Consider the following 14195-nt stretch of genomic DNA (forward strand, 5'->3'; position numbering starts at 1 on the left):
AGTGAAGGCTTTAGACCTGGGGTAAGCAGAGCGTCCTCTGTGCTGCTTTTCAGAAGGCAAGGAGTGCCCACATGCTTTTTTTTGGGGGGGGGGAGACCACAGCAATGTATTTTACATGTGTGATCGCCAATCCCAAAACTTTCAAAATCATCCTAAGATTTGCCCTCCTGCCAAATTCACAGGATGCTTGCATTGTAGGGTTATTAATCAGGTTTAAACTTGACGTTAAAGAAACAATTTTGAACTGTCCTCTCTAACCACCACTGCTACAAATATTTTGAAAGTGAACGCTGGGGTGCTTTGGGATACTTGAGGCTGATCCTGCATTGAGCAGGGGGTTGGATTAGGTGGCCTGCATGGCCCCTTCTAACTCTATGATTCTTTTATCCTATCTCCCCATTCACTCAAAACCAGGAAAAACTAAAAATAAGTTATGCAATAAAGAGCGTAAGAACTGAAACCGATGGAATAAAAAAAAAACCTAGCCCCATCTCTTGTGCACCCTCAAGCTAACAGAACAATCTCACCCGTGAGCTGCTTTTTTACCATCATGTGGCTTGGTCTGCCTTTAGTTTCCTGTACCATGGGCATTTCAGATGTATGCAACTCTGGAAAGTCAAGAGCAACTACATATTCAAATCTAACAGTCGTACCATTAGTTTGCTGCTTATTTTTAAAGTAAAGGCCTAAGAGGATCCTGCAGGACGACATCTGCAAAGAACTAATGGTATAGCACTAGTATGTATTGGTCAGATGGGAACAGGTAGTGGGAGGAAAAGTTGGAAATTACTAGAAGATAATCTGAATAAAGGAATAAAGGAAGCCACAGCCCTCAATTTGCAAGATCTGAGCAAGGCTGTAAAACAGGGGCGAGGAACCTTTTTTCCGCCAAGGGTCATTTGAATATTTATAACATGATTCACGGGCCGTACAAAATTATCAACTTAAAAATTAGCCGACCAATACGTTTCTCCATGGCCTGGGTGGGAAAGGGTTAACACAGTTTCTTGGGCGGTCCTAGCAGCTCCACAAGGACTCTTCTGCAAGGGGGAAAAACGTTTCCTTTTCTTGGCAAAACAAACTCACATCTGCCTTGAATAGAGGCTATTCCTGTCCACGGGAGGGGGGCGGATCGCCAGTCTTAGATCCTTCTGAGCTAGAGATCTGCCAGGACTCATGAAGGGCCAGACCAAATGATTCCGCGGGCCTTAAACGGCCCGGGCCTTAAACGGCCCCCGGGCCTGACGTTCCCCATCCCTGCTGTAAAAGATAGGACATTTTGGAGAACTTTCATTCATAAGGTTGCCATGAATCAGAAGCAACTTGACGGCACTTAACACACAATCGAATTAAGCAAAGTCCCATTCTGAAAGATGGCATACCGGTCTCTTTGCATTTCCTAGTCTTGAAGATGTTTTTTTAAAAAACAACCCAAACATAGCAGCTATTTTATAACTCACAGTTACAGTAACTCAGGGCAGAAGGTGAAGAAGCCCATTTGCAACAGCCAAAGAGAACATTCAATAAACCAGGGTAGCACCTAAAATTGATGGAGTGACCCCTTTCCTAACCTACTGTGGTATTTAATCTTTAAGTGCCAGTTTGCACATTACCTGATTAATTCAGGAGTCTCAGTGAGAGAGATCAGTAGTTGATTCTGTGTTCTTAACACTATTCCATCTAATCAAAGGGATCAGGGGCAGTTCTCTAGGACTAGATTCTAGAGAAGATTCTAGGACTACGCGGGGGACAGGCACCAGTTTTTATCTCTGTGGCAGAAACTAACAACAAGGATGAATATGGCACAAAATCTGCGCTATGGCTCTTTTATTAATTATTTATTAGAACATTTTATAGCTGAAGCTAAATCTTCCTCATCTGAAGTTTTTAATCTATAAGAGCTTTAGGTAGCAATTAAGTTGTATTTCATGCATGTGCAAAAGCTAATAAAACATAATTTTAAATCTTTAATTACAGAACTGTAGTTTAAGGTTGTTCCCAGGATTCCCAAGTTGTTACGGTCCCTGCAGAGTATTTCCTAATGTGGGAAATGGATAAATGTAGTCTTTCGCGCCACAACACGTCAGCTTGTGACTCCCCAGAAATGCATACAATAAAATCAGTAATGAGTGATATATGTTCAGAGGATGATCTGAAAGTGCCTCATTTAATTCTTTCTCTGAAGCTAAGCATGTTTTGGACGAAGTAGCACCTAGACAGGAATCTGCCTGGAACTCTTCTGAATATTGCTCTGAGTTCGGATGAAGACAGGTAAGTATCAAATACATATTAATTTGTTCATTGCTGAGATTATACCCCTCCCTCCTCCCCAATGTTTTAACTGTTATTTTTATCTTTTGTGCTTATTTTAAACCTTTGTTTTAACTTGTAATGATGTATTTGTGTGTTGGTTTAATGGCTTTAAGATGATATGTTAATGTGTATTTTTTAATTTGTTAGCCACCTTGGTGGCCCTATGGGGTCAGAAAGGAGAGGCAAAAATCTTGTAGAATATAATAAAATAATAATAAATTTATTATTATTATTATCATCATCATCAGGCACCGAAGACTGTCAACTCTATCAGAAACACAATAATTTGAGTTCTGCCTAATTCTAAGGAGAAGGACTATAAAAAGGTAAAGGTCCCCTGTGCAAGCGTCATTCCTGACCCATGGGGTAACATCACATCCTGACGTTTACTAGGCAGACTATGTTTACGGGGTGATTTGCCAGTGCCTTCCCCAGTCATCTACATTTTACCCCCAGCAAGCAGGGAGCTCATTTTACCAACCTCAGAAAAATGGAAGGCTGAGTCAACCTTGAGCTGGTTACCTGAAACCAACTTCCGTCAGGATCGAACTCAGGTCGCGAGCAGAGCTTGGACTGCAGCTTACCACTCTGCGCCACGGGGCTCCTAGAATGACTATACTTCCTCCTTAAACTTTCTGTAACAGTTACCATTAACTTAGATGACATTCTTGTCCTTCTGCCCTACAATAAAATGGCATTCAACAGCCCCAACTGTTTCCAATTGGGTTCTATTCCAGAGGCAATTTCTCTTCACATAATAAAAGTAATAAGAGATATTACTTAGTTCTGTTACATGCAGTTCGCTATTTCTAAATTGCCTTTCCGCCCAAAAGCATAGACTAAAACGACATACAATAGAAACTTCTTCCACATTCCACAAGAGACTTATGCACACAGTGGGGGAGGAGGATGCAGCTACTCAAGGTGCTACAGAAGCATGATCAATTCATGGTTACCAATCTTCATAAAGTGCTTTGACGTTATCAGAAAAAGAAAGGTGCTAAGCAAACTACTGCAGCTGTGGACAAATCAGAACACGTTCTCATGCAAGGCCTTACATTCTGCGTTGCCTTAGCCAGCCTTGTTGAGTTAGGCTAGATCAATAGTAAAGGAGAACAATGAAGTGGGGAAAAGAAGCAAGGTCAGGACACACACTTGGAGGAGAGCAGTCAAGTGGCAGTGCTATGCAGTCGAAGGAAGCATTAAATAAATGATGCAAGAAAATCCAAGCTGCGATGATAAAAAGTTCTGGTACCTGCACGTTGGGATGGAGCGGGAGCAGGGCTTAGAGTGATCACAATAACTGGATTGGGAAAAGGAAGAAAAAAAACACACGATAAATCACAACAGAAGCAATCAAGTCATCAAAAATGAAAATAAAATCATATTCAAATCAATTCCAGGGCAAGGAGTGGAGGTGGGTGAGAAACCAACGAAGGGGACAGACAAGGTGAAAATGAGATGCATCAAACAGTGAAGGGTCGATTCCACAGCCGTCATGTCCTTATTGCGCCTGTCCTTACTGCGCCTAACGTGATGGAAGCCGCCATGTCCCTCCTCTCCATGCAAATTCTATGGACCCTGCTCCATTACGCTCTGTAGGCCTCTACTGTCTCATACAGAAACACTCCTGCGGGTGGCAGTGCCTGTTCTCCAGCACTTCACCAACACACTGGTTCACCTCTTCATAACCACAGTCAGGGACTAAGAATACTTAAAATACCTGGAGGCCAGCTCCAGTTTTTAGGAGTCAGCGGCAAATTTTTATGCGCCCAGATTGCAAAGTGATGACTATGTACTTCATATTCTAACCTCAAGTTTATACACAGCAACACTTTGCACCGAGACCGAGGAAGCATTTCCAACTTGGGTGTCCAGGAAGCCTGTCAGTGATATTCCCTGCCCCGATCTTCCTATGCAGTCTCCAACATGAAACTAATAGCCAGAACACATCATTAAGATCTTATCTGACAGCAAGGCCCAAAAAATTGTGTCCAAAATTCTGTCCTAGGTTGAATACACCTAGCCACAATCTCACTCACTGGCACATTGCTCAGACCAGTGACACTCGCCTAGTTTTTTTAGAACCCACATGCAAACTCTGACATGCCATCTGTGGCTTGTCTGAGCACTGTTCCCCAATATAGTGCCCTCCCATATTTCAGGAAAGTGGACAAGGCCATTGCCCAGTAAGATTTGTGGCTTGCATCAGGAAACCGCCGCCACTGCAAGAGACCAGAGGATGGGTAAGCTGTGGGGCTCCCTGGGGTGAGGACCTTGTGCCAGGGATGGTACAACCTATCCTTCCTGAAGCCTCTGCCCTCTCACCCCAGCATCCCTGCCAGGAGGGCATGCTGGCCACAGAGAAGACAAAATGAAACCACACTACCGGAAAAGAGCAAGCTGCCCACAGTAGGGTGGTGGAGGCCGTTTTACTCTCCCTTATCCGTGGCCAGCTCTTTCTCCTCAAGGCACCTTGGTAATCTCATCCTGAGCTGCTGTGCCCCCTGCTAGCGAGAGAGCAAGACAACAGAGGAAGTAAAGGGTGCATAGGTTCGGAGGTGGAGTGATAAGAACATAAGGCTGTGCTGGATCAGATCCAAGGCCCATCAAGTCCAGCAGTTTGTTCACACAGTGGCCAACCAGGTGCCTCTAGGAAGCCCACAAACAAGACAACTGCAGCAGCATTGTCCTGCCTGTTCCACAGCACCTAATATAATAGGCGTGCTCTTCTGATCCTGGAGAGAATATGTATGCGCCATGACTAGTATTCATTGTGACTAGTAGCCATGAGATACCACTGTGTGCTCAGGGGTACTCTGGTGATTTAGTAAAGGAGGTGATTTAGTAAAGGTTAGTTACACATATTGTACATGAATAGTTACATTATGAGTGTGACTGGTGGTGCACCACGCGGGGCATACAGCGGTCATGTGGCTCTTTTGGTTGATGGTAATTATGAATGTGGCTCTCAGTGAGCCGCAGAGTAAGCACCACTGGCTCAGATAGTTAATTTCTCTCCTTTTCAAAAACTTATCTATGTTTGTCCAACTTCCAGTTATTCAACATTTTCTGCCTTTTGTCCGGATCAAAGCTTGTTACCCATTGAATGCGCTCACATGGGGATAATCCCTCTATTCTCTTTGAAAACCTCTCTATAAAACAGGCTTCTGACACTTCAAGTCGCACTCATATAACTCATTTTTTTGGATTCCCCCACTGCCAAGTTCTTTTTGAAAATTGGTATCAACACTGGTTTAATCTATACGTACTAACATTTTGACTGTTTTTAATTTACCCACCTAGCCCAAGCTTTCATAGAAGTATGGAGCAAATGGTGTGGAGCAAATCCTAGACAAACTGGCAAGATTACTGCGCCCCAGAAACACTGCACCCCGATATAGCACTTGAGGGAAACACTGCAACCGGTATGTCATTCACATCTGTCCATCAGTAAAGTCAGCACTGAGGGCATAATGTCTCAAGTGATCCTGTGTGCAAGATATTAGCTCAGTGAATAGCCATTTTCTGAAAGTCTATCATAATACCAATTTTTCCCTTGCCTGATCCTTTGAGTAATCTATTTCTACTAACTATCATTACAGTCTTGTGACTTAAAAGTACAATACATGGGGAGCAGAGAGGAAAGAATCCCTTTAAACTCACGGTATCTTAATTTCACTAGTATGGCCAATAGCTAATCGTGGAACAATAATTTTCTAAGCATTTTCCCCCCTCAAGACATCATTTTATAAACTGGTCATATCTCATCATCGCTCTTCCCTTAATTGTCTTGAAAGGATGAAAATGTTGCTATTTTAAAAAGTTACTTCTGGTTATTTTTTGCAATTAGCACGTCAAACTGGAACCTCTGTCATAACAGATTTATTTAGAAGTAAATTTAACTGATTCTGGTGCAAGAAATTTCCAAGAAAGTGCCCCCATGGCCAGAACCTAGCACTACTACTGTTAAGAATCCTAAAGCGATGAGACAACAAAACAGATGTAGTGAAGCATGACAATAACTCTTTGTGTGCCTCCGAAAGGCTGGTGGGCCCAGCAAATGATAATGCTGCTTCCAGGTAAGATCCATCAATTACTTACTAGTTTCTCTTTCATATTTGCCGAGTACATGAGCATCCATTTAGGTTTAGGGCAAAGATGTACAAATAAACCTTATTTTCTAGCAGATCTTGAACTTCTCAGATCAGACAAGTGTCAAAACCAAAAGCCTCACTGCTGGCCAAGGGAACTCTGAGATGCCACCAGAAGGGATTAAGAGAACTTAATCCATTTCCAGTTGTGCAAACAGTCTGCATGAAAGGAAGAAAATCCTGACGGAGGAGCTGACAAATACTGACCAGTCTTGGTTGGCATCAAGGAGCGCTTTGAATCTTTGCTTCTCTTCTTACAGTCTCAATCCCATTTGGTGTACTGTTCAGCTCACAGAACCAGCTAAGAGCTGACATGTAACCGACCTTATTTACACTCCATCAAAAAAGAGGCTGTAGGTACTACAAGGAGGAAGGTGGTGAGAGATAATGTTTGGATGCAAGAAAATGGAAATTCTTGCTCTTGAAATTAAACAGATTCTCAAGGGACTGGAAAATTAGCATCCTGCTTGGCGAGCCTCTTAAAGACGAGTTGTCTCCCGATACACCACCTTTACCTATGCTGTTTCTTTTCCTTCTGTAGGACCACTATAGCTACAACATCCAGACAGAAGGCATGATTTAAAACAGAACATCAGTTATTTGCCTTGATTCATTGTGTAACGTTGGAAAACTGACAAAGCAGGTGACTGTTTAACTATCTAACTGATATAATTTTATGGGCAATCTGAGCAACTCACCAAATCAGTCCTGCTCATGAGACAAGCAATGTGGACACAGTTAAAGACAATATCTCTGTTATGTTGCTTCTTCCAGATGGATCCCTAAGAATATTAGTTTGGACTTTTGCCCTAATGAAAGGAGTAATCTCTGCTTTGGTAGGAAACAATTGGTAGGCTAACTGAGCTCACCAATAGTAGCACTTTCAGTTTACTTACAAAGTAGTTTTCCCAAACAACTCTTAATTAAAGATGTAACATTTCCAGAAATGGGAGAGGGGGATTCTCTCTGCTGTGTCTCCCACTTGGTGGAATAACCAGCCTGAAAAGGCCAGGAAGGATCACACAAGCAAAACTGTAAATATATTCATTGCAGAAAGCTGCAAACTGCTCTACCCTATTCTACCTTAGCACATGTCTTAGTATGAAAAACAAAAGTTTAAAATAGGAAATACAAACAATGTAGTAAACAAAAGGAAGTGTTTTACTCCGACTGCTCATGCAGTGGCAACAGAACTAGAGGCATATTTGGACAGCAATTTAAACTTTAACACTGGAAACACTGAACTATTCAGTAGTGTAACACAGACATGATAGCAAACTTATGGATAAAATTAGTCACATCTAAATAAACATATCCTTGAAAATATGTTGTGACTACTACTATATACACAGAAATCATTACCTAATAATGTCGAGCGTTTTACATGAAAACATTCATGCTGCGCATTCTGAACAAAAACTGGTCTTATAAGAATTTCTCTTATTCTTAAAAAAGAACATATTTCATGTGAGGTTTTTAGTGCTCCCTAAAAGGCTACTTTTTCCATAGAAAAAATGAACTATCCCAGCAGAGAGGTGTTTCCCACCCCCCTTTCAGGCCTTCATGTATCAGCTTTGGTTGTTTATTTTCAAAATGTGGATTCAAGCCACTGTCATCCAACTGCCACTTAGTTTTTGCCATCTGAGAATTTTACAGAGTTCGAGTAAATGAGAAAGACTGTTATACTCATAATCAGCATGCAAAACTACCACATCTTGACAACAACCTCCCCTCTCTTTATACACGGATACACGAAGGGGTGCCACTGGCCAAATGCTTTCTTGGAACCAGACTTCAGAACCTCTAAAATCAAAACAATTCCATAGTGTTGTTCTGAGGATGCCTAATTTTTATGGGGAAGTCCATTACACATTAAAATGGTTGTGTGATAAAAGCCAAAGGCTAATGAATATGTATCAATGTCAAAATTCTACGTGACTCAAACTATTCATTTTTAAAAGACTTTTAGTAGTTCCCATCATTATGATGATAACATTGATATGGATTTTCCTCCTTTGGTAACAGAGCCATGTAAGCTGTGAATTTTAACCAGACAATTCCCAAAACATGACATTTTCATAATGCAAATTTGCTTCTCCAAGACACACCCAGTACTGAGTGACAACTGCAGAATAATACCATAAGGAGAGAGTCAACAACATATTTGCGTGTCACTTTTACAGCATCCTCTTAGCCCTGCAAAAGTCTGTTTTTTGATTGGATTCTTTTCTTCTTCCAGAAACTATCACTTGCCATGTAACTGGCCAAAAGTAACTCTTCACTCCTTACATAGCTTCTAAACATGAAGACATGGACCCCATAAGTCATCTTATCAACTTTCAGATGCTGGAAAGGAATAGAGCCTCCCAACACAAACATGTGACAGCTTTAAGTGTAGGACATAGGTCTTCTTTATCAGCAACTGTACAGTCAAGACAAATCCACCATTCAGATGTCACTCTAAGGCACAATAAAGCTGGGATGTGCCAGGCTCATGCACCTCACTCCTCCACCCTCCCCTCTCATGTGGAGAATCCCAGAGAGACACTAACGCTGGTTACCCTAGTGTACAACTGCAGGCACGTGGGAGAGCCAGAGGTGGTATTCAGCTCTCAAAACCAGATTCTAAACCAAGGTCAGAATCCTAGTGTGTAGGAAGAGAACTAACTCTTGATTAACCTGTGTGCCTAAATTCATACCTCATGGGTATTGTTTCGATTTGTATCCCGCCCTCGCTCCCCAGCCAAGACCCAGGGCAGTAATCAAGAGTCCTTGCCTTGTTTCACTAAAGCTAGCGATGGTGTGTTAGTTGTTTCCCTGATAAATGATTAGATAGCTGTATATCAGCTGGCAAGATAAGATTACCTAAAACCTCTGGTTTAATATGATACACAAAGGCCTAATATTTGGGTCTGGCCTTAATAACCATCCGAAAACTAAGGGGAGGGTTAATTCTTCAGCAGCAAATACCTCCAAAGCACAGATTCACCAGCTCCAAGCTCAGGAAATGAGTGGGAGATTCAACATAATGTTGTACTCAAGAGAGGCTTTCAGTGCAATGCCACAGAAGGTCCTTGACTCTACCCTTCTCCAGAGCTCGATGCCAGGGAGGAACAGCCACCTATGCCACTTCCATTGCTGCTGTAGCTTTGCCAACTGGAAGCTTCCCAGCAGCAATGGTGCTGAACTCTCAACTGTCTCCATTACTTTCTTCCTATCCAGCACTTTCTGGTAGTCAGTGACAGAAATGCTCCTGTCTACCACATGACGCTTCTGCTCTGGGTCCAGTATAACCCTTAGGCTCTTAAGCGAGTCAGCAAGGGTCAACTGAACTCCCTCAAAGGTGGGAAGCACAATGTCCTTCTAGGCCTGGGTCTTTCCAGATGCCATCATTTCTGTCTTATCAGGATTAAGTTTCTAATATGCCTGGGTTAATATGCCTGGGTTAGAAAGGGCAGAAATATAGTGGCTGGAGCAGAAAGGTGCTGGGAAGAGGGATGAGAAGGCAGGAGCCACAAAGCTGGGCCATACTGTCAGAGAAAGAAGGATCCATACCATGGTGGGTTGATTTAACCTTTCATTATACCTATTTTAGCATTTATTTGGTCATAACACAGTAGTAAACATTTCTTAAAAAGGAATGTAAAAATATGTGCATTGAGGGAAGAAATATGATTTTATTGCTTCCTGTGATGTCTATGTCAAGCCCTTAGTAGAAATCATACATAACTCTGGAATAGGGTGTCATTAATATGCTGACAACACCCAGCTCTATATCTCTCTGTCCACATCTCCTGGGGATGCAGTAGCGATGCTGAACCTGACCACTGTGATTAAATGGCTAAGGTGGAACAAGCTGAAACTTAATCCTGATAAGACAGAAGTGATGGCATCTGGGAAGACCCAGGCCTAGAAGGACATTGTGCTTCCCACCTTTAAGGGAGTTCAGTTGACCCTTGCTGACTCGCTTAAGAGCCTAAGGGTTATACTGGACCCAGCACTACTTGCTGCAGAAACAATTTAATGCAGCTGCAAAAAATATGCTTTCTGCCAACTTCTTCAAACCTGGAAGACAGTCTCTCATTTTGACTCAGCCGATCTAGCTACCAGGAATCTATGCCACTGTAACATAGAGATTAGATTATTGTAATACATTGCAATGTATCCTGCAATGTAGCCCCAGGCTAGCCTGATCTTGTCAAATCTCAGAAGCTCAGCAGGGTCAGCCCAGGGTTGTTACATGGAGGCAGGCAATGGTAAACTACCTCCAAATGTCTCTTGCCTTGAAGACCCTACGGGGTCACCATAAGTCAGCTGTGACTTGATGGTACATGCACAATGCATTCTGCATGGGTCTATCCTCAAAACCAACCCCAGAGTTCCAGATGGTACAGAATGCAACAGCTTAGTTATTATCAGGAGCCAGATGGGGCATTCACATTACACCTATTCTGCAGTCATTCCATTGGCTGCCCATCACCTACCAGGTTCAATTCAGGGTACTGACTATCATGTTCAAAGCCCTGCATGGCATTAGATACTCATATCTACAGGACTGCCTCTCCTCCTATGTTCCACCATGACAGTGCCATTCATCTATTCAAGGCCTTTTGCAGGGGCCACCCTTGCAAATGGGCAAGATCAACAACTGCCCATGCGCATGCTTTCTCTGTTGTGGCCCCCACCTTGTGCAATGGCACGCCTGAAAAGGTTAGGAGGCTCTCAGGCTCCTGTCATTCTGCAAACTACATAAAATGGAGTTGTTCAGGAGAGCTTTTGTACAGTATAAAGATAACAGAGCTATACTTCAACAAAATAGTTAAGGCAGGTCCTTTGGAAAGGGACTGTGGATTATACCACTGTGTATAGGATGCATTGCCCTGACCTGGATGGCCCAGGCTAGCCTGATCTCGTTAGATCTCAGAAGCTAAGAAGGGTCAGCCCTGGTTAGTATTTGGATGGGAGACCACCAAGGAATAACAGGGTTGCTGTACAGAGGAAGACACTGGCAAACCACCTCTGTTAGTCTCTTGCCATGAAAACCCCAAAAGGGGTTGCCAGAAGTCGGCAGCGACTTGACGGCACTTTACACATACAAATAGGATGCGTTATCAGATTGCTGCACATATTAACCTGTTTCATGATTTTCTACTGATGAAATAACGTTTTTGACACTATATCCACACTCTGTATCATGCCTAATATGCCATGCTTATTCAGATTCCAGTAATCCTAGTCCCAGCACATGGCTCATTTGATGTCCCCTCATACTGATTGTATTGACCTACACTGTGCTTATTAGATGCCTTTTTATATGGACTTTTACCGATTTACACTGTGTAATCTGCTTTGGGTTTCAGTGAGCTGGATAAATAAGTAATTTCTGAGACTAAATTCTTAAAGACTCTTACATATTGCCTTCTGTCAATGTGCAATAATACAAGATTCCAAATTAGAAAGAGGATCTAAAGATAAACAACACAAACAATTCCCTTAACTCAAATAGTTTAGGACACTGGCCGTTCCAAAAGCACATTCCTTTCCTTACTTAACTTTGTACCTGTGTTAGCCCAAGAACACCAAACAATAGGTTTCATCTTGTAACCCATGGCAGAATCTACACTGCAATTTCTACATCTGGCTTCCATACTCATAATCCAATACAAGCTAACCAAAAATACAGAACAACCAAAAGTGAATCCAGAATAGTGCATTAGCATATATAAAACCCACCACTTGGAGAGATAAACACCTCAAATCTCTGCCTCCCACCTTTGTCCCATGCTTATTTGAAACCATATCCAGAACTGAAACAGAGAGAGTAGAATCTGCTCTTTGTCCTACACAAATTATTCAGGATCAACTCAAACATCAACTTTACAGCATGTGAACTGCTTCTAGAGAGACTGGTCCCACTTCACGCTGGTAAAGTGTGTAAAGCAGAGATGTGAGGGCATAAGGTGGTGTAGCTATTTACCTATCCACTGGCGTACGAAGCAATCACTATTATCCCATCTGCTTATATGGGTCTTGCTGACACAAGTTACTGGAGGAGCGTAGGTCTAAACTATGCTGAAACTATGCCTCAGAAGTCATGTCTCAATTATAATTTTAAAAAATAGTAAGGAATGGATGAACTGACTTTTAGCTGACTTTAAGAAGGAAACCTCTCTCCTTCTGGCAATGTCACAGATTCATCTAGATACCACACTGGCAACACAGGTGTGCATGCAAACAGGGTCTGCTTGTTCACATCTAAGGAACATACGCAAGTAAAGTTCCCTTGACCCCAAAGTAACTAGGGAAGCTCCTGTCCGCATAGAATCCTTGTGTATATCAGAACTTTGTGCTGTGCCTAAATGCCAATTGCCATACTCTGAGATTTGCCATAACAGAAGAATTACCGTAACTACAGCACACTATAATCAGCATGTTAGATTACTGGTTTGTCAGAAAGTATTCCAATTTTAGATCCAGCTTTTATTTGAATTAATCACCATTCTACTAATTTCATATCAGATTCACCATTTACAGTAGCTCTTCTGAAAGGTCTCAGGCAAATCATTTATATCAATGATATTCAAACTTTGTACCAGAGCACACAACTGTGCCACAAGAGGGGCTGAGCCATCGCTTCCAAAAAAATTAAGTCACTATAGTGGGTGCATCTATCCCCCATGGATCAGAGACCCCTGTATATCACTGATCCTCCATCTCTTTCTTGATGTATGGGCAGTGACATCATCTCAAAGAAGGCCAGAAGAACATACAAGGATTACCTTCCACGGCCTGTGTTATAGCTAACAGGTGCATGGAAATCTCAGAAAGCAATAAGCACAGGGGAGAAGAGTATGCCAGGAGGCACTGTCAGCTAGATTACCCTGCAGATGCAAGGAGCATGCCAGCCCATTGTTTTGAAAGCAGATCAAGAAAATAATTCTTTTTTGACAGGGCCAGCAATTTGAATGGATGAACAAAAAATGGTATTCTAAGAATTGGAAAATACTGCCTGATATGTGCACACAATGGACATTTCTTGTATTTAGGTAAGCAACTAGCTCACTGCTCCCAGAGGTCTTGAGAACCTCCTTAACCACAAAATACATTATGCACTTTCGATAACAAACCCCTGATCCAAAGGTGCATTTGGGAAAATCTCTAAGCATACAAGCAAGACTTTTCACAACTTGCCCAATCTGACACACCCTCCCCCTCCACTGAATGACAAAAACTATAACCCAACTGTGATGAAGGGGTAGAAGAGTGCCAAATCCACCATTTCTTCAGTACAAGTGCTTCACAGCCCGTATTTGTCTGTGCCCAGCATACAACCACAGCTCCCTTTGCCCCTAAAACATATAGCAACTTTGAGCCAGCCAATCCCCTCATTTAAAAAACAAACAAACCACTCTCTCCAGGAATTTTCGAATGAGAAGCAGGGTCCAAGAATGCCATCAAGTCGTAACCCCACACACAGATTTTTAGGACAGTCCATACACAATACCGCCCCAGATTTTCAAGGTTCCCATGGCGGTGTCCCCTGTTGTACCCCATTCATTCCACACTCAGTCTTCAAAGCTCCTCATGAAAACCTCAAACATCCTATATTGCCAGTACTTATTTGCAACCCATCCTGTACCTTCTCTGACTCCTACGACACACACCCCCTTTGCAAAGTATCCCTTGCTCCAACCTCTGTCTTCGCTGGCCTTTTAAAAAAACAAACAT

At 42.4% G+C, this 14195-nt stretch overlaps 1 protein-coding gene across 2 annotated transcripts in view; it reads right to left on the bottom strand.

Annotated features, from left to right (window-relative positions):
* MAP2K7 (mitogen-activated protein kinase kinase 7) overlaps nt 1–14195 on the bottom strand; it is a 49298-nt gene that overhangs the window by 34653 nt on the left and 450 nt on the right. Inside the window, exon 2 of one of the 2 annotated variants that reach the window (XM_056859647.1) lies at nt 3569–3616. The exons of the other annotated variant lie outside the window; for it this stretch is intronic. Within the exon in view, the coding sequence (XP_056715625.1) occupies nt 3569–3616 (48 nt within the window). The remainder of the gene's footprint in view (nt 1–3568; nt 3617–14195) is intronic. 2 annotated transcript variants of the gene reach the window in all.

This window comes from Euleptes europaea, chromosome 1 (assembly GCF_029931775.1).
Source record: "Euleptes europaea isolate rEulEur1 chromosome 1, rEulEur1.hap1, whole genome shotgun sequence".
Lineage (NCBI taxonomy): Eukaryota > Metazoa > Chordata > Lepidosauria > Squamata > Sphaerodactylidae > Euleptes > Euleptes europaea.